This window comes from Berghia stephanieae, chromosome 1 (genome assembly GCF_034508935.2).
Source record: "Berghia stephanieae isolate SIO BIC M18660-M18661 chromosome 1, UCSD_Bste_1.3, whole genome shotgun sequence".
Taxonomy (NCBI): domain Eukaryota; kingdom Metazoa; phylum Mollusca; class Gastropoda; order Nudibranchia; family Aeolidiidae; genus Berghia; species Berghia stephanieae.
In genome coordinates, this window is record NC_088360.1 from 74,725,902 (window position 1) to 74,746,857 (window position 20,956).

At 33.5% G+C, this 20,956-nt stretch overlaps 1 protein-coding gene across 2 annotated transcripts in view; it reads left to right on the forward strand.

Annotated features, from left to right (window-relative positions):
• Positions 1–20,542, forward strand: part of LOC144956877 (WD repeat-containing protein 81-like) — a 50,323-nt gene extending 29,781 nt beyond the window's left edge. Inside the window, exons 14-29 of one of the 2 annotated variants that reach the window (XM_078887673.1) lie at positions 990–1,109; positions 2,088–2,355; positions 2,575–2,742; positions 8,402–8,525; positions 9,976–10,118; positions 10,922–11,000; positions 13,165–13,281; positions 13,706–13,776; positions 14,147–14,206; positions 14,682–14,802; positions 15,418–15,520; positions 15,821–15,951; positions 16,394–16,455; positions 17,014–17,153; positions 17,946–18,146; positions 19,708–20,542. In XM_078887673.1, coding sequence (XP_078743799.1) covers positions 990–1,109; positions 2,088–2,355; positions 2,575–2,742; positions 8,402–8,525; positions 9,976–10,118; positions 10,922–11,000; positions 13,165–13,281; positions 13,706–13,776; positions 14,147–14,206; positions 14,682–14,802; positions 15,418–15,520; positions 15,821–15,951; positions 16,394–16,455; positions 17,014–17,153; positions 17,946–18,146; positions 19,708–19,836 — 2,037 coding nt within the window. In that variant the 3' untranslated portion in view covers positions 19,837–20,542. The remainder of the gene's footprint in view (positions 1–989; positions 1,110–2,087; positions 2,356–2,574; positions 2,743–8,401; positions 8,526–9,975; positions 10,119–10,921; positions 11,001–13,164; positions 13,282–13,705; positions 13,777–14,146; positions 14,207–14,681; positions 14,803–15,417; positions 15,521–15,820; positions 15,952–16,393; positions 16,456–17,013; positions 17,154–17,945; positions 18,147–19,707) is intronic. The other variant, XM_078887682.1, reaches the window with a different exon arrangement.
• Positions 20,543–20,956: the final 414 nt, after the last annotated feature.

The following is a 20,956-nucleotide window of genomic DNA, read 5'->3' on the forward strand; positions in this document are numbered from 1 at the left end:
AATTTAACTTAATTTTGAAAAAAAAAATATATTTAAGAAATAATTAGGCAATATGAAAGAAATATTTAATTAAAAGCATGCTATTTAATCAGGATTGAGTACAACGGGAAATCGGCCCCAGAGATCAGGAGGAGACTAGCAATGGCAAGATCAAAGCTAGAAAAGATGAATAATATCTGGAAAGGGCAGTGCATTCAAACAAAAATCAAAATCCTCAAAAGTGTTGTTTTCCCAACTGCAACATATGGATGCGAAGCATGGACTATCAGCAAAGCAGAGAGCACAAAGATCACAGCTTTTGAAATGGCATGCTACAGAAAAATACTCAGAATATCATGGACTGAAAAACAAACAAACAAAGAAGTCCTGAGAAGGATCGGAATAAAATCACCAATTCTTCTTCAAACTGTAAAGAAATTGAAACTAAACTATTTTGGCCACACGACTCGCCACGAATCATTAGAAAAGCACATTCTGCAGACAAGGGTAGACGGCAAGAGAGGAAGAGGTAGACCAACAAGAAGCTGGGAACAAGATATATGTGAATGGCTGGGAATGACAGCAACTCAAGCAAGTAGACTGGCGGAAAACCGTAATCTGTTTCGCAAGAAAGTTCGGGAAGCAACGTCCTACGCAGGATCAGCTGACTAGATGATGATGATGATTTAATCACTTGACTGAGCTTTATATTTATTAGAAATTTATTAGAAATAAACAGCAATCTAAAAAAAAAAAAAATAATAATAAATGAGTGAAACTGGAGAAAACTACGGTGAGTTTATTTTCGTTATATTTAATGAATCATCTGATTAATTTTTTAAAATTTTAATTTAAATCAAAGATATCCAAAGAATGTGGCTTTGTGAGTGTGTGTGTTTGTGTGAGGCGTGAGTGTATTTGTTTATGTATGTGTATATTGAAAGAGTATTTAATTGAATTTTTTTATTGATATGTAATTTATGTTTTGGTACCTATTTTTCTTTTCACAGATTACAATGGGAGAAAAAAGGTTGACAGCACGATCAGAAAGTGGTCTCATCGCATCTGTCATTCTTCTTTCTTTCCTATTGCCTTACTTGTCAGACACATCACTCATGAATGTCTTAGAGGTATGTCCATGTGTGTACGTTTGTTTTTTTTTTATTGTTTTTTTTTTTTTCTTTATTGCTTTCTTTTTCTCTCTTTTTAGTACAATGGTCTCCATTTATGATTACTCCTATTCCAAGGAAGACTATATATATCTCCAAAGAAGAAAAAAAACTCTTAATTTTGTGAAAATCGACACAGGTATTGTTTTGAATTAATGGATAGGACTAAAACCACTTTCTGCGTTGAGGTAAAGTTGCAAAATTTTTAATTTTTGGGCTTTTAAAAGGGTCAGTTTTTATCTCCCCAAAAATGTCTAAATATCTGCATATTTTTGCAACATTTTTTTTTCAAAAATCATAAAAGATAATACCTAGAAATTTTACACATTTTTAGATAGTAATGTTATCTTTAAAAAGAAATACGAGGCGTTTTTTAAATAGCGCTAGTTTTTAAGAAATTTTGATTTTAGTCTTGGCCATAGCCTGTGAAGACAAATGTTGTGAAAAAGATGAAATTCAAAGAACAAAAATACTTATAAAAATAATTCTACTCATCATATCATAAAACGCCTCTCTTTTTTTTTTCAAGATATTTATTAGAAAAAAATCAGGATGAGAATTATTTTAAAGAATGGTAAGGCCATCATAGAATTTTTTTGTACATTTCTGAGGGGAAAATCCATGATAAATTCATAGTGAGAAAAATGTGAAAATTTCCAGACATTAGAACTTCCCATGCTAGAAGTTGATAAATAAATGTTATGATAGACACACTTGTTATACACTTATTATTTGCCAGGAAATATAACAATGCAGCTTGGTTTTATTTCTTGATTTTTAAAATTTTTTTATCACTGTATCAAACTGTATGGACGGTCTAGATAAATGTGTATCCACATACAAAAAAAAAAAAAAAGATTCTTTATGAAAATCTTATCAATATAAACTAAGAATGGTTGCATAGCTGTTTTGGAATATGTTTTTTGTTGCTTACTTCAGGAAAACGTGATTGGTGGATGCATCACACCTGTTCTCTCGATAATTGTGTCAACTAATGTGTCTTTTCCGAGTGGGCCCCTCTCACGATTTGTACTCTGTCACAAATTTTTGGATCTACTCTACACATTGGGACTGCGTCTGGGTTTTGAAATGACAAGGAAGTACCTGAATAAGACAATGCTTTGTCTTTTTGAAGTCATTAGCACAGTGTACGGCGATCCCAATGACAAGGAAAAGACATCAGTTAGTCCTACCCCATCAATGCAAGGTGTGTTTTTTACTGTAAACAATTTAAAATTTAGAAATTGGATTCCATCCTAACCTTTTATTTCTCTTAACTATCTCTTTGCCACTTTGTTGAGTATTGCTCTTTTAAAATAAAGAACAAAAGTTTCTGTTATGAATGCTAAGGGCAACAACAAATGTGTTTATTATTAAAAATAATGAATAAAGCTTGTTTAATTTTTTTTTTTTCTCCTATGTTTAGAAGTGGGCAGCTTTGGCTCAGATGACACATTCTTAGACATAAAAATCGACACCTTGACCCAGCAGTACAAAATTGGATCTCCTGTGAATCTTCGTACTCTGAAGTCAACAACATCGAAGTTGCGAAAAATTCATAGCTTGAGTTATATCCCCCTTCTTGATGACAAAGGTAACACAAATACTTCTAGGATTTTAACAAAAACCCACCTTATCCTTGTAATTAAGAATGTAAATGATCAATTCTCAGAAATAAAGGAGATATTTTTAAAAGATTAATTCACTTTGCCTTTTCATTAATCATCGTGTTATCTTGCCCATCACCATTAACTTTTTTGTATAGTTCAACAGTAATTTACCTTTTTAAAAAAAAATGTTCTTTACAATATTGTTCTTCATCAGTCCAAGCCTTGTCTGTAGAGGAATAGGTTTGCCTGACAAAATGATATAAGAAGTAGGTTAAACTATTTCTGGCAATATTGGAAGACCTTAAAAATGAAAACCTAGAGATGAGGAATTCGTGCACGATAAAAATTTTAACACCAGTTTATGTTACAATGCCGGATGAACCACAACGATGACCAATCAACTAAATAGAGTTCCAGTATTTACGATTGTTCTGGGTTTTTTTCTCTTAAATATAAATTTTATCGTATTCATTGACAAAACAAACCATGCTGTTGATGTTCTGCGCTTCGGTAATTTACTCACAACATTCTACCAGCCATATTTAATGTACCAGCACACAAAACTATGTGTAACCTTGAATGTTTAAGTCTGATTAATACAATTTAGTGAGAACTACTCATAAAAATGGCTGGCTAAAATCAATAACAAAGAGCTGAGTGATGTCAATTTCGTTTTATCTATAATATGAGACATATCTTTAATTATTAAAAGGAACTGTGTTTTCAGTCCACCAGTGGACTGAATACACAGCTGTGTATTTAGTCCACCGGAAAAGATTATAATTATACGGGCTAAATTATTTGACCGAGCGCGAGAAGGCAAGGTGGGCGGCTGTTTTAGCACAGTGTAACTGTAACCAGGGTGGGGTGAGTTAGGTGTTCGAGCTCATTTCTCGGTATAATATTTTCTTTCTATCTCTCTTTCTTTCTTTTTCTTTCTTTTTTTTTTTTGTACTCCCTTGGCAAAAAATTCTTAATTTTCAACTTTAACACGTTGACACCATTCCTGGTGACTTGAGAAGTTTGAACGACATTTAACATTTTTTATTTATTTACTTTCACTCGCTTTTAATATTATTATTTTTATTTAGAACACAGTGAGAGTCAACATTTATTGCCTTGTGCATTCCTTGTACGTAACAATATGAGTCAGGAGGAAAACGAAACAAAAACGAACAAACAAAATTTTTTTTTTTTTAAAAAGAGAGAAAAAAAAATGTTAAGAGAACAACTTTATAGTTATAGGCTCTTGAATAAGTTTGAGGGATCATCAGAGAGAGAGAGAGAGAGAGGAGAGAGGAGAGAGAGAGGAGAGAGAGAGAGAGAGAGAGAGAGAGAGAGAGAGAGAGAGAGAGGATGGAGGTGGGAGAGATTAGAGATAGAGAGAGAGAGAGATAGTTAGATAGGGCTAGTAGAAAGAAAGAAATGGGATACAGGTCAAAAAAATTCTTAATTTTCAACTTCAACACGTTGACACCATTCCTGGTGACTTGAGAAGTTTTATTGTTTTTCTTTTACTCACTTTTATTATTATTATTATTTTTAATTAGAACACAGTGAGACGTCAAAATGTATTGCCTTGTGCATTCCTTGTACGTAACAATATGACTCAGGGGAAAAACGAAACAAAAACGAACAAAAAAAAAAATACAAAAAAAAATACAAAAACTTAAGAGAACAACTTTATAGTTATAGGGTCTTGAATATGTTTGAGGGAGCGTCAGAGAGAGAGAGAGAGAGAGAGAGGGGGGGTGTGGGAGAGCTTAGAGATAGAGAGAGAGATAGATAGGGCTAGTAGAAAGGGGCACAGGTGTGCTCGAGGCCAGTGATCGATGTAAAAAGTGACCAAATAGAACCTTACTTGGGCAAACAATACTAAAACTTTGATCTCCTTGAAAAAATCATCGGTTTTGATAATCACAAAACTCTCACGGACTGGGAAACATTATGTTAAGGAAGATGACTCTACGTTCTTTTAAGGACTCTATTGTTTTTAAAGGTTTGATGGCGCTTATTGAGGTCATTTTAGGGCTAGTAGAATGGAAGAAATGGGATACCAGTAAAAAAAATCATAGTTTTACACAAGACATGATAGACAATGAATAATAGACTAGCCCTACAAGACAAAGGACAAGGGATGATTTTGAAAGAAAAGGATGTTGGAAGAAGACAAAGTCAAGACTGCCGGGGGGGGGGGGGGCACAGGCGTGCTCGAGGCCAGTGATCGATGTGAAAAGTGACCAAATTGAACCTTACTTGGGCAAACTATACTAAAACTCTGATCTCCTTGGAAAAATAATCTGTTTTGATAATCACAAAAATTCTAACGGACTCAGAAAAATTAAAAATAGACATAAATGTTAATTTAAAATTAATTATTGAAACATTATTCTCTGTGTAGTAATTTTGGTCAAATTGGTCAGGCCAATGGCTATCTGGCAGCCACTGTAAGAAACTCGGGCGCCGATTTCGAGCAACTCTCAATCAAGACTTTCCAAGAGTGAATAAAATGCTGTAAATGATATTATTAAGCCGTCAAATTGCCATAAATTTTATGCCTGTCCATTTATGATGATGCCTAACTGACAATAGGCTCAGCATCACACAGCGTACACAACGACAACAGTTTAGTTGAGACGGTATCCCGTTCCTGACACCTGCTGACCCGGTCACAGTGAGCGGTCAATCACCGAGAGGAATTTACCTAACGGGGATTGTCGTTTCACTCAATTTAACAATGTTTTGTTTTATTGTCTGTTAGACACCCATATTGAATGAGTTGAAATATCACTACTTGGTATAAAAGTTTATATTTTCTACTTTTACTGTGTGTTTTTTATTTTTTCATAGTATTACTAGATTTCTCAATATAAGTTATCAATGAACGGTAACAAATTACACAAAAAATATAGCGGGTGCAACATTTCAAAAATTAGAGAAAAAAAAAACGTTGCTATGGATTTGTCTGAATTTTATGTATTATAAAGACAAGATGTAGATACTTCTCACAAAAAACGTATTTTTCCTCAACAAAAATATATCCGCTACGAGCATTCAAACTCGTCAGTGTAGTTTGGGGCTGGTCTTTAACTGCATTGCGTTGATGACAAATCGCATTTTATTCATATCATTGATAATGCCGGATGCTCTTTTTTTCCAATTTTGCTGTTGTTTGGTGACAGCTCACTGTGCCTTGTTCTCCAAGAAGTCTAAGTCTAAACTTATATTGAGTGATGTGTGGTATGCAGTGGTACTCAAGGAGGTGTTTTGGGATTATTTTGTTTGGAAAATATTTTCTGTATGTATCCGTGTAATGTTTTATTGCACTTTGAATATATTGGATTGTGTCTGCTTTGATCGATTTTGTGTGTGATATAAAGTTGTGCACATGACTATAGGCCTTGTTTATATTGTAGAAAATTAATCCAATACTGCATGCGTCGTCAATGATGAGTGGGTCGTGGGTGCAGTTCTTTGTTTGTTGGATAATTGTAAGTGTAGACTTTTTCTTGTAAGTATTTGTGGCAGAGGTTGCCAATGAATGATCTGCTGTGGTAAGCCTGTTGTGTAATGCGGTATTCTGTCCAATTCAGAGGCAATAGGACCATCCCTGAGGGTCAGTAGCTCGTGCATGAGATTTGAAAGTCTCTCCTGCGTTTTGGAGTTTGTTGTTATATTCTACTCTGTCGATATCAAACATGCAAGTGCAACCCGTTTCAAGGTTGATTTATTTATTATTAGCGTCTTGGCAATGAGCAAATACAAAGAAGCTAATGAGTCGTGTGTTCAATGTGCTTTATAATGTGTACTTTTTACACATAAATTATGAGTGTGCTCCTTGCTTGTCCAATGCCGTGTCAGTCCCATAGACTAAAAGAATGTCATTAGAATAATTTGAACATTTAAATGGTTTCTTGCGGGCACGTTTCTATTTCTGTGTTAAACAAATCATACCACATGTCCTACATAATGAATTCACTGCTTGGTTATGACTTGCAATTGTGTGGTCCATGCTGTAAGAGAAAATTCAAAATTGACTGAGCGATGTAAGCAATGATATAGCGAATTAATGAATAAAATGAGTTTTAAAACACTCTGTATTACTTCTCATATCCATGCATACATAACAGCGTACATAAAATTTGGAAAACGAAAAACCAAATACTTCACCCAATTTGGTGAAAGAAAGGGGGGGGGGGGGGCAGGAAAATTCTAACAAGCAGTTGAGCTAAGTTGAGGCCCAACACACAATGTCATTTAAAATTAAACATTAGCAAGATAATTCAAATTATGCAATTTAAAAATCAAATTAACTTATCATTGAAAAAAAATAAAAAATAAAAATATAATTAACAATAAAACCGCAGCGAAATATACGTTTCAAGAACAAGGCTAAAGAGGTAATATCATTATTACCTGACCTACCGCGGAAAAATAATCATTACAAAATAATGAAAACTGAAGAGTGAATGAAACTTACCTCATTTCGTAGTAAAACTTGTGCCTTGTGAATCACACCCAAAAAAATTTGAAGTTTATAGCAACGTTTTTTTAGAATCCTGAGGTAATTACAAGTAATTTTATTTAAATGTTATAGAAAAATAGGCGAATTTGAATCACGGCTTGTGGAATAAGTACTGGAGATATTGAAATAAATATTGGACCGATGGAAAGAGTAGGTCTGCGAGAATTCTTTGCATTTTGGGTGGAATTGCATCGTCACGAAGATCGTGAGGTTAATTGGTATGGAAATCATCCATTGGTATCACCCAATGCACGTCAAATCTACGTTCTGGGAATTGATATCGGCTGACCGCTGTTGACCTCGGTTACCTGTCGGGTGAGGTTACGTCGGCGCTCGGAACAGCGGGAAACTAAACGGTCAGATTTATAGTGCAGTTTAGACGCCGTGATCAATGTCGCCAGTATTGACTAAGGAAAGTATCGATGATATTTGGTCCTTTTTAAATATTTTTATTTCCGGTGGACTGAATACACAGCTGTGTTTTCAGTCCACTGGTGGACTGAAAACACAGTTCCTTATTAAAGATGTGTGAATTTACAAAAAAATTGAAATATGCCTGTAATAGAGCATGTAAAGAAATTTAAGTCTCTTTTAACCTTAGCTTTCTGAAATCAGCAATTTCCTTTGAATTCTTATTGTTTTTATCTGTTCATCAACTGTTTCGGATTTATTTATCTAATTTCAAAAATAATTTTTTAAAACAGAATTAGTCCATTTATCTTACTACCATGGATGCATGGATTTAAAAAGAGTAGAATTAGAGAAGCTGCTTGGATTGAGAGAAGTTTACCAATGGTTTAGCCATTTGTCACTCGTCTTTAGCATAGATAGACATTGTCTTGAATCCTGGTGAAACCATTTATATTTTCCCCTTGTAATCTAAGAGTTTTAAATAGTAGTGCTACTGCATACAAACTTTAAAATAAGTTTGCTGCAGTTTAGAATAACCTTTAATGTGTGAAAAGATAATTTAAATAAAATGATTTAAATCTTTTTTAGAATGAGAGAGATATAAAGGCTAGTCAAGATTAGGTCAATCAAAAATATCATGACTTAATGATCTATACAGGGGTTGTATTATTATTATTATTATTAAATCTGTACATATATATCCTCAGAGGACTTTGTGGACTCCAGGTCAAGTGTTTCCACAGCAGAGAAATGTATGCAAGAACTAAAAAGTGTTTTCACTCCAGAATTGACTCAAGCTTGTTATATTCCACTCTGCCGTATTTTTGGAAGGTGTGTTAGTGTTTGGATCATTGATTTATTCTCATGAATGATGCTCGCCTTTAGTTTTCACTACATTATCCAAAGACCAAATTTCGATTGTCTTACGATTGAGATGATGTCAAGATGGTCAAAGGATCAAGACGATGTGCTGATACCTAAGCAAAAAAGTTTTAATCCTCATGTTTTTTCTAGAGCACGAAAATCAACCCCTGTTGCTCACTAGCATCACTGCACTGCGACTGATGCCTGAGTTATTTTACTCTTTTTTCAAGATAAGCCTATACTTATCTCAAGGGATGAATAAAGGACTTTTTTTTCCTCAAAATATTATTTTCAAAACTTAAACAATATTATCATTATCTTGTAAACCTAACAAATTGTGATTTAACCAAATTTTGATTGAAATTTGCCCAAAAGACAACACAGACAAAATTTAAGTCACTTTAATTTCTTGCCTGTTCCTGAGATCATCAATTTTAGGCCCTTTGAGGTTAAACGTTATTCACCAATTCTTGAAATTCTTCAATTATTTTGCTGAATGATTACTGTTTTAGAAATGTCTTCAAAGACAAATCTCTAATGATTGTTTTCTATTAAGCAAGTAATTTATAAAAGTCTAATTGGGATTAAATTGTACTTTGTCACAGAGTTCAGTCATTGTCAGTTTAATGGATTCTATGCAAAATGTAGAGCACAAGTTTTCTTTATCACATCTTTATTTTACCTTTTGCACCAAGAGAGCACTAAGAGTGATGCCAACTCAGGGTTCAAACTTTTTCTTTAAAGATGCATTTTTATAGTGCTTGTCCATTGCCAACACCATTTTGTCAGAACTTTACAATATTTATTTTAATTTCCTGATTTTAAACTGATATACGTTCAAAGCAAAGGATGATAGATGCAGTTGACAGGCTAATGCACCCAGGGATCTCTGAATTTATCATCCACCTTCGATAGGATGAGAAAATATGTGCAAACTGCTTTTCTTAAAGCCACACTGTTGAGTTGATTAATCGTGGGCTTGAACTCAGACCTAATTTCTGCTGTCATGTTGTGACTCCAAGATAATAATATTGCAACGTCACAGAGACACACAACAATCTTAGAGAATGCGTAGCTTTGAACTGTTGTTCTCAATTGCAACCTATAATTTTAAAAAAGTTTGTCTTGTGTTAACTCTTTTTAGTTTGATTTTAGTCTAACCCGACAACTGCTACTCTTACCATTTCCAACAAGAGATCCTTCAGTGATGTATTCAGGCCTCAACGAAATCCGAGCTGTATAACTGTTAATGTTCCCTTTGTGGAATTGGTTAGTTCTACAGCTATTATGAGATAAAAATAACTGAGAGAAACTGTCATGAAAATTTGTTTCGTTGTTATAGAGTTAAAATTCCAATTCATCCGGTTTTCACTTTTTTCACTCACATGTGTATTTTATACATTTTTGAAATATTTAGCATTCACATGGAAGAAAATCTAAGAAATGATGATCTAATACGACAGCTTTGTGCCCAGCATGACGCCAATATGGATCTTAAAAATCCCAATGGACTGTCCTCTAAAGCTGATGTAGACAAGAAAGTTGAGCAGCAATATGAAGGTAGTAATGATTGAATAAAAGCATTTATCTTTTTCAATCTTACCCGAATGAGAGCTCATATTATTATTATTGCTGTGCTCAAATTAGTCTTTTAAATTTCATAAGATTGTCAGATTGCTTTTTATTTATTTATTTTTATTTTTTTTGTCATTAAGATCCACCCATCAATTAGCTTATTTAAATGTCGCCCAAGATAAACCTCATATTGTTATTATGTGTAGTGGATGGATGGTAATAAAGCCATCATGCTGATATCTGTTTTGAACTGTGATATTACAGTTTTTAACAACAACACGAATGTGTGTAAAGGAAAGTAAGGTGTAAGTTTGTTTTTTTAAGTTGGTCGTTCTCTCATTGGACTATGATCATCCCGATTTTTGTTTGTTTGGGGGTTTTTTGGGGTTTTATTTTTCAAAAAATTTTTTATTTTAATCTTGTTCCCTTCCAAGAAGGCAAAATTTTCATCTATAGATAAATGTATCCACTATTAGAGAAGAAAAAAAGGAATCCCCAAAAACGTTTAAACAATAGTTAGGTTTGACATTCTGACCAATCTGGCTTCAAAAACCAGCCTCTCTTGATTAATGTTCACATTGCGCAGACAACAATAATGTGCTGTTCATAGAAATAAAAATAAAGTTTGTTTAGAATCAAACTTTCACAAATTTCAGTATATTTCCATTTGTCTTTGGATACAGGAGTTGGAGCTTAGATCAAGTTTTGTTAATCTTATTTTTGTAAAAAGATTTATCGATAATAATATTTTTCTTTTTTTTCTTTTTCTTTTTAAAAATTTGATTCAGGTGATTTGATGTCACCTATGGAAGACAACAACAAAGTGGTTGGAGCTCTTGGAAGTAATATTGCTGTCGTTGGAAACAGGTAATTTTATTTGATCAGACAGGAAAGTGGGTCATGTTTCTTTCATTGATATTTAATAGCAGTACAGTGGTGATCGCCCAAATGCCGGGTGGTTACAGGCATTTAGGCGGAATGGGCATTTAGACAAAGTTGATCAAGAACAAGATGAATACATATGTGGATATTTATATCACACATTTCAACTAATTCACAATGATTATTGCGCTCCACAGCTCCCAGTTCATATCACCAGCAGGCCATTTATAACCTTTCAAATAGTACATGTTGTCTGCTAGGCATCTTTTTTGTCGCTGCCCTTAACAATATTTGTTAATGTGTAAAGTTTGGTATCTACTCATTCACAACTCCTGTGATTTGGGTGAATTTGTTTTGAGCGCCTTACCTAAGGTCATACGCAAGAGTCAAGAGTTCTCAGTCATTGTCTATGCTCAGCATTGCTTGACTGTGTTACAAGACAAACTAATGTATTACTCGGCCACCAACATTTATAAAGAAGTGCGATCAGAACAATAATTTTTTTCTCTTTTGAACCCCATGTCCACCCAGTAGGGATTGGGTTGCTGGGTCCCTTAGATCTGAAAAGTATGTGTACTTTGTGTCCTATACAAAAGGCAGCAAGCAATTGCTATTGTCTGTATAGCATTAAAGAAATGAGTTAATTATGGCTCCATAGGCCCTATAAATCAGAAGGACTACTTTACTTCACACACACACACATACACACACGTGTGTGTGTGTGTGTGTGTGTGTGTGCATTCAGCTGATTAACACATGTTGACATACCTGCTCAGTTCAAGCTCTCATGATTTCTTTATGAAAATTGTTCTTTAGACCTATAACTTAAACACCGATACGCCATTCCATGAGAATTTGAGAATTTCATCTTCACGATTCACACCACAACATGACATTGTTCTGTAATGTTGAAGGACATCACAGCATTCCAGGGCAGACATAACCTCATGGTCTGGTCTACAGGATAAGAGAATCGAAGGTAGATGTTGAGTGGCTTCAAAGAAGGATGTAATCAAAGGCGTGAGATGGTTGTGTAAAATCAAATGCCCAGTGAACTGGGCTACAAGACCTTACATATCGTGGGTATGTGTGATTTGAGTGGGCGGAGCCTATTTGTCTTACTTTGCTGATGATTGATTGCTGGACAATTAAAATTGTCCTTTTCAACAGCCAATTGGAAGTGGATATTTTAAGAAGCTGATTGGACGCTACATGGAGAGAAAGCAGTTTGAGGGACACAGGATGAGACTGCTGGAGAGAGTGGGTGGAGCAAATGTGAGATGAATTGATAGTTATTCGCGGCAGTGTTTTTAGATGTCAAATGAGACTCTCATAAACACAGGACGAATCAATTCATTGGACCATATATGATACAGTGAAATTCTTTTTTTTACAAATTCTTTTTGTACAACTTATTTTTTCAGAGCAGGCAATTAGGCGAATTTCATTTTTAAGAGTGGGCATTTAGAGTTGTAGTTTTATGAGAAATAATTCTATTTCACCAAATTAGCGGGCATTTAGGCTAAACGGGCACTAAGCCGGTGGGTATTTAGGCGATCACCTCTGTAATTAAGTCATAAAAGAGAAGTCCCTTGTAACCATTTTGTCCCTTTCATGAGTGTTCGATAGAAATAGAAATTACTTAGTATTTTTTTATAGGATGCTGGTCTATCGCAATAAATTTTGCGCCAGATCTTACATTTCCAGTTTCTCAGTCACAGCTGAAGCAAGATAAATAAGACTGAGTATGGATTCAAATCTGATTTGTTTGAATGTGAATAGTTTATGTGAATAATATTAACATTTATATAATCATGATATCATTTTTTTCTGAGTCATTTTTTTGTAGATAAGATCTTAAAGGGTTTTGAAAGAATATTTGGTAGTTAAAACTCATCTATTAAAATTAAATTATTGTTAAAATGGAATGACCATCTGTGTTTAATGCTTATAATGCTCGTCATGATTGATTCACTATTAACAATTTTATATATAATACTTACATGTCATTATAAAGCGCTTAGCACCTCCTGAGATGCTGTCCAGCGCTAAAATAAGTGCTATTTATTATTATTATTATTATTATTATTATTATTATTATTATTATTATTATTTTTACCTCCTCTTTTAAAACAAAAATGAAAAACAGGATTCAGCTTAATGAGTCAGCGCCAACTCCCACGGTTGTGAGTCCTGAATTATCCCAATTTGGTCGTGGATACAGACATTCTGGAATTTTGTCTATTAGGGTAGAGGATTTGAGATCGTAAGTCATTTCTATTTTCATTTAGTTATTTATCCCTTTTTCATTCTCTCACTTTCTCTAATTTTGATCATAATTATGTTCAAAGCATTATTTTTTTAGTTGTAAAAATATAATCATTAAGTATAAATAAAGTATAAAAATATAAAATCTCTGTATGATATCTAATTACGTTATGTTGTTGGTTTTATTCATATTTGGACTATTTCAGCTTCTTTTTTTTTTTAATTTTCAATGTGAAATGGGCTAATGTCTTTTTTTTTTTTTTTTGGATTTTACAAATGTGATAAAATTAGTTTTTATATCTTTTGTTTTAAATGATTCTTCATAGGTCATAATACGAGTACATGATCATTGACGTTTCACTTTTAAACTACCCTAGTATTATAAATGCTGGACTGGTAATTTTCCCATTCACTATTTCCAGAGCTGATATGGATCAAAATAAATCAAGGCATTTGAGTGGCAATTGGCTGGCCTACTGGGAGAGGGAGTTGGGTAATTATCTATGACTCTTATTTAATTGAATACAAATTGGTTTATCATATGCGATGTAGGTGATTATGATTGGTTGATAAAGAAATTAGCATTAGGCATATTTAGCTAGCCTTGGCAATTTTATTATCCACTCTGAATCTCAGAAAGAAGAAAAAAAAAAAGAAACAAGATCATGCTTTCATCAAAGATTGATGAATTGCATTACACAATAAATTTAGTTACCTCAAAAATGTGGAAATTTTAATATTTTGTTTACATTAATTAAACATAAGAATAGTATTGAAAAATTAATTGTTGATTGTGAAAATAAAAAATACAGTGCTTTGATATGCAGTTTTAGTTTTATTCATGTCTTGTTCATTGAATTCAGGACGCCATGAGAGAGACACGATGTTTAATTTCATGCAAATTGAACTTCAGACCTACACAGGTAAGTTGATAGGTTATCATGGAATAGACAGTCTATCCATGATGACAATATGATTCACTCACAATAAGATTAAATGCAATGAGCTGCATTTTTTTTAAGGGGGAAAGGGGGGGGGGGGGTGTTGGATGCAATTAAAACACAAATGTAATATTCATTAGATTAACAAATTAGATTTTCAATAAGTGTATTTCTCTTCAGATAACAATGTATTACGATACAATGCCCTCCTACACCTCTCTCTCTCTCTCTCTCTCTCTCTCTCTCTCTCTCTCTCTCTCTCTCTCTCTCTCTCTCTCTCTCTCTCTCTCTCTCTCTCTCTCTCTCTCTCTCTCTCTCTCACTCTCTCTCTCTCTCTCTCTCTCACTCTCACTCTCTCTCTCTCTTTCTCTCTCTCTCTATCTCTATCTCTCTTATTTTTTTTTTTTGCTATATGCATATACATATATACTATTCTATGTTCATAATCTTGTGACAGGTCACACTAGCAGCATCCGGTCTTTGTGTTCAATGGACACAGAGAATTGCTTCATCTCAGCAAGCAAAGACAAAACTGTCCGGCTTTGGTCCATCAGCAGTTGTGGTGATGGTATGAAAAAGTAAGTTATATTTATTCATATTATTCGATAGCAGACCTAGCACTTCTAAACATATAATCGACATAGGAGATTTAAAAAAAAAATTGGCTAAATTCTGATTTTTAACACCCTTGATTTGGATTTCTGAACCAAAATTTGAGATGTTAATTGGTAAAAAAAAAAAAAAATTTTTTTTGTTTCTTTTTGTTTTCATGGATACTTTTCGTTTGGGCTTGACAACATCAAACAGAAAACATAGATATGTTTTGTAGAGCATAAGTTATTAAAACTAATAAACTATTTTCTGTTTAAAGCCATTGGTTGTACTTTTTATATATTAGAATGTGCATTAAAAAAATTACAATTACATGTCTCAAAAGAAAAAAAGCATGTCAATAATTCAATAGTGGCAAAATAATTCCTGCATGAGCATGAGCAATTCCTTGAAAAGTTGACGCAGTACATTCGTTTTGAATTATTCAAAGATCTGAAATGGAATAGACACTGCAAATATCACGTTTAAGGCAAACAAAATTAGTTCATTTTTATGGTGTTTTTCCAGAATACGACAGTTAACTGGCTTTAAAAATGCATTATAATTTCGATTTATCTTTTGTGTCTATTCATTTTTCTCAGATTACCGAGTCTGTTTTGCTATGGGCGTCATAAGAAATCTGTCTTCTCTGTGGCTTATGTGGACAGTATGAGACAAGTGGCTTCATGCGATAGTACAGTGCATGTAAGGAATTATATAGATAAAAAGATTTATTCATACAATTATGGTTGGGTATTGTTTTTGCTATTTTAATTATCGGTTTAGGTGCCTATTTGTTCAGCAAAAGTTATAATAATGCATAATGTTACTCCATTACCCTAACCATTAAAATGAAATAAATGAAACAGATAGATAGAATTCAGACATAGTGGCATGGAAGTTATCCATAACCATTTTGTTTTATATTGTTTATATGAGTGATTGGTGAAAGTGAAATGCCAGAACTATAAATAACTCTTTTTTATCATTTTTATGTCATGCAAGATTTGGGATCCCTACACTGGTATGGCTATCTCTCAGCTTGAGTCGCCAAAGTATGCCCCAGTTGTCGCACTCTCTGCCTTACCAGCACCATCCACACTTGTTGCTACAGCGACTACAGAAAATACTCTGAGGTTAGTTTTATTTTAGCACTCAGCAATTTAAATGCAAATGATGAAGAGAAGGAGGGTGGAAAAAATAGAGTATTTTGTGTGTAGGACTATGTGAATCAATAACGCAACGCAATTAATTAATTAATTAATTTTTTTTGGAGATCTCTACCTAATATTCAAAAAATTTTCAGACTTTTTATTTTGTTGCCCTTTCTTCCTTCCTGTTCAAAGAAAGTTAAGTGATCGTAAATATAATTCATAGTTTTAGACTGAATTAACAATTAAGGAAAACATTGAACAGATAAGTTGAGACTGGCTTTGCCCAATTTTACATTTTATTTTTTGTTTAGAAGAGTTTAAAAGAAAAAAAAAAGGACCTTGTTCACCAAAATAAAAGTATCATTGTTTATTATGTCAGATTACTGGTTCACAAAAATAGGTGTATCATTGTTTATTGTATCAGATTCCTGGATATCAGGACATCCAAGTATACTTACAGCTTTAAAGCATCCCTTGGAAATTGTGGTAAGTATTGTTTTATAATGAATTATATGAGCAAAAAAGTTGAGTCAGCTCTGTAAATAATATGGAAGTTGATTAATGGGTTGAAGAAAAGGGAATAAGTAGAGCATGCAGTAAAAAAAAGAAAAATTAAATGTGAGGCGTTTTCACCACTATTCCATTTTATACGTCACAATTATCGTTTTTGTCATCCTTCATGTACTTACAAGTCAACAGAAGTGCATTTGACCAATACTTATTTAGCACAACGTTGATTCTGCACTTCTTAGAAATTTTTCCATAATACTTTTCAATACTTTGAGAGGATAATCCTGTTTTTTTTGTTTTAATTTTGTTTTGAAGATTCGTCATTATTCAATTTAGGAAAACTGAACTGATGAAAATTTGATCTTTCCAAAGTTCTTTGAAATTACCTTATATTGTTGTATTTTTGCATTTTAATGTTACAAAAACGACCGCTCATTTCAGCCTTCTGTCCTGACATTTCTATCTGTGTCCATTCTATTTGCCATATATTTCCCATCTATGTGTAGATCATCATAACCACCTAATGTATTTCAGGCCTGATGCGTTGTGTGTTAGTGAGTCCAGATAGCAGCTGGATCGCTGTTGGGTTCACATCTGGTTTTATTTTCATTTTGGATGTGAGGAGTGGCATTCTCTTACATCACTGGAAAGCCCACGATGCTGAAATATTGCAGGCAAGTTTTGTATCATTTTAAAAAAAATTCTTCTTTTCTATTGTCTTTTTTTTTACCTAAAACGTTTAATATCCAGCAATGCAAAATACTACTTTTCCTAATAACTACTGTCAATAGCATGCTTATGTATATTTATTAGTCTTTCCATGGATGTATGTGTCACACATGCTGTGTGTGTGTGTCTGTGTGCGTGCATGTGTGTTTGATGTATGTATTCATGTCATATGTACTTTTCAGGAGGGGGGGGGGGGGGGGGGGGGGTTGGGGTTCTTTCAAAACAATAATAAAATAACAGTATATTAATAGCTAATGGAATACTTAACAAAACTTTTAAAAGAAATTATTTTTTTTTAAAGACAATACGTTATTATAGACTATGCACACAATTTGTAAATAATATGAGCAGAAAAAAAGAAACTTATCCCATTGCTGTCGGTATATTAGAACAATCACCAAGGATCATGTGGTCCTTTACAACATTGTACAAAGTATTAAATGGCCTTATAATAGAGATATCAAATGAAGTCCAAAAAAATATAAAGTAGGCAATCCAGGTATCATTTTTTTTAAATTCCTCCATCCGATGTTGACAGTCCTCTTTGCTCACTATCCCCAAATACTTTCCACTTAGGGAACATCCTACCTACTGGTATCAAGCTTTTTAGCAAGATTAAACGTTAAAGATGTACAACAGACTCTCAGAAAGCACCATAATATTTCCTTTTGGATTTGCAACATCGTTTACTGCAATTTAACATATGTATTTTTATCATATTCATTATTTGAATTCAGCTGAAAGCATACAGCAAGTCTCGCATCCTGTCGTCTGCCTTTGATCAGACAATCAAGCTGTGGAATATAGACACTGGACAGGAAATATGCACCACCAAAAACCTATCAGAACCTGTGCATTGTTTATCATTGTACAGAGAACAGTTGATCACAGCATCTACTGCCAACAGGATTTCAGTCTATGCCGGTGTGGTTGAAACTGTAAGTTATCATATTATTATTTAGATACTAATGGAGCTAAGATCATGTGATCCTAAAGCAATGGATGCTTAAAGGATGTTTCATAGCAAAAATTCTAAGTTTTTAAATGGTTATAGGTACTATTAATGGTGTGCATTCACATTATTTTCACTGTTAAAACCACATATTGATTTTTTTGTTTGGCATTTCTTTTGCCATAGAGACCTATCTTCCTAATTTGAATCACAAAGAAATGAAATTTCAACCTGTGACAGAAATTGTGTCGTACTATTATTTGATGCAGTCAATTTCAAATAAAATATGAGGGTAGTCAGTTTGATATGAGTTTTTGCCCTGATTAAGTTATTGTCCTAGCACTGCTGCATTTTCAATAAATCATGATCATTTCATACGATTAATTAGCTTATACAATAGTGTGCAGTATTTCTCGTTGGCAGGATGATACTAACATTTTTCAAAGTTTATAACATAAAACCAAATAATTGAATTTTATTTCCTGTTATTAAAATCAACATCTTTTGTTGTTACGTTTCATTTGTTACATCGATAATTTATAATTTTTGGCAGAATTTTGAAATACCCTTTGTTTTGTCCAGACTCCAATGTATGTAAATCTAAAAATAGCCCAGTCTCGAGTGAGATGAAAACTATCTGGTTCAAATACAATGAGCTTCAGGATATATAGGCAAGGGACTATAATAAAAAAAAATTGTTGATTTTTACTTCTTACTGCACATTTGAAAACTTTTATTTGGGATTTAACACGATCTTGAACTTTCATGGGTCCTGATAGCTCAGTTGATAGAGCACTCGTGTCATAAAGAAGCTAGGATCAGTTATGATTGCTTTTGAAGTTGTCTTTTTTCAACCCCCTCCCCACCCTGCAATAATTCAGTAACTTGGTCTGTTATATCTAACAGAATGCACTTTGCGAAACTTTTGTCCTGTCCAAAGGATAGCAAGCAATTGCTGTTAACTATTTAATGCTGCAACTGGGGTTAATTCGGGCTTCATGGTCTATGACTTTGAAGGACCACTTAAGAAGAAATTTTACTTTGAAATCCCTCATGAGTGTAATAAATATGCTTTTATTTTAATACCTGTTTGTGGCATGGAATAGCTTGTCTGGACTGCAAGGACCTTATATCGAGGCCCCTAAATTGGAACTTTTGTTCACGTACCCTGGCAGTCTGCCTTTTGGCTTTGTTTCATGCTTTTTATCAAATCAAGGACAATTATAAATCTCGAGATTTCCCTGGTGTAAAATGAATATTACAGCTTAGAAAAAGAACATAATATCAAGTACAGAACGTTTCTGGCTTAAAACCCTTCTTCAGCCAATTACAAAAAACAGTAAAAACATTGATACATTAATTAAAATCCAGACGAACAGCAGAGAAATAAATATATGGCATGGCATGTTCTTTTTCGAAGCTGATATTCAAAGGAATTTTCTCAGAGTCACTTTCATTGATCAAAGGTATTGAAACTGTTTTTATGAGGAATTTAAAAAGAATGTTACATATGTTTTTTTTTTGTTGTTTTTTTGTTTGTTTTTCAGACCCCTTTTTCGAGCTCCAAATTAAAGACTGGCACATTCAAAGGTGTGCTGACTCACATGAATGTTCTTCCATTGAATAAAGCATTGCTGCTAGGGGCGGATAATGGTATCATAAGACTGATGGCTTGAGACTTGATATCAATGCTTTATTTTTATCAGACAACGAAGTGTCGCTATTGTCAGCTAATCCTGTTATTTGTAAAGTGAATAAATAGAGAGTAAGCTCTCGTGAAAATAAACTTATCTGAATAGATGTGTATGATACAGTGCCATAATATAAAACAGATGGAAAAATATGGAAACATTTCTTTTAAAAAATCAGTCTTTCTTCCAATTGGGGACGGCTGATTTCTTTTCTTTTACTTTTTTGTTTTTTTCGATGACCTTTTTCTATTATTTTTTTTAACCGCTTGTACGTACTAATACATATCTATTCAGATCATTATCCTTGTAATATCTTGCACTGCTCGGATTGAAAACCACGATGTAAGTTGGTTTTTTTTACCCTTTTGTTGAAAGTGTAAAATTTTCAAATGAAATAGAATTTATTTATGGTAAAATTATGATAATCACCCCATTATAAATTTTTCTTTTCTTCTTTATCTCCTCCCCCTCCTCTTCCACCTGTTGGAGTATGTAGATATTAAATTTAATATTTTGTTACTTTGTTACTTAAGCTCAAACCAATTGTAAAATTGTTACTGACCAATAAAACCTAAGATATTACTTTTTGTCGGGCGTAAATGCTGTCAAGATGAGCTTTTTCACCCATTTATTGAAGCAATACTGTTTGATTAGTGTAATTGAATAATTTTGAGTCATGAAGTACCCAACCAGAAAGAAAACTGACCCAGCGCTGAATGATACAACTGAGATAAGTTATGGAACAAGTGCTCTTTGAATATTGAAATAATGAAAGATGATGATAAATATAGGGTATGGAGAAATGTCAGATGAAAACAGAATAAAGATATTGCAGTGTTAGAGCCAAGCTTGGGATCCAACTGACATAGCACCCTCATTATTGATACAAGTGGCTGCTTCACACTTTAAAAATGTTTTATTCAACCCAATATCGGAGCTACTCCATTTGTGTCCTATTTGTTTACATACTTGTCTTGTTCCACACGGACAAGTATAACATTAATTTGCTCACTGTTGAAAGTTTGCAGGGTCAGTTGACAAGCTTCGTTTTGATCCGCATGATTGGCACTGTACTAAGTTTGAAAGCAATGTTTTTGTGTGGCTG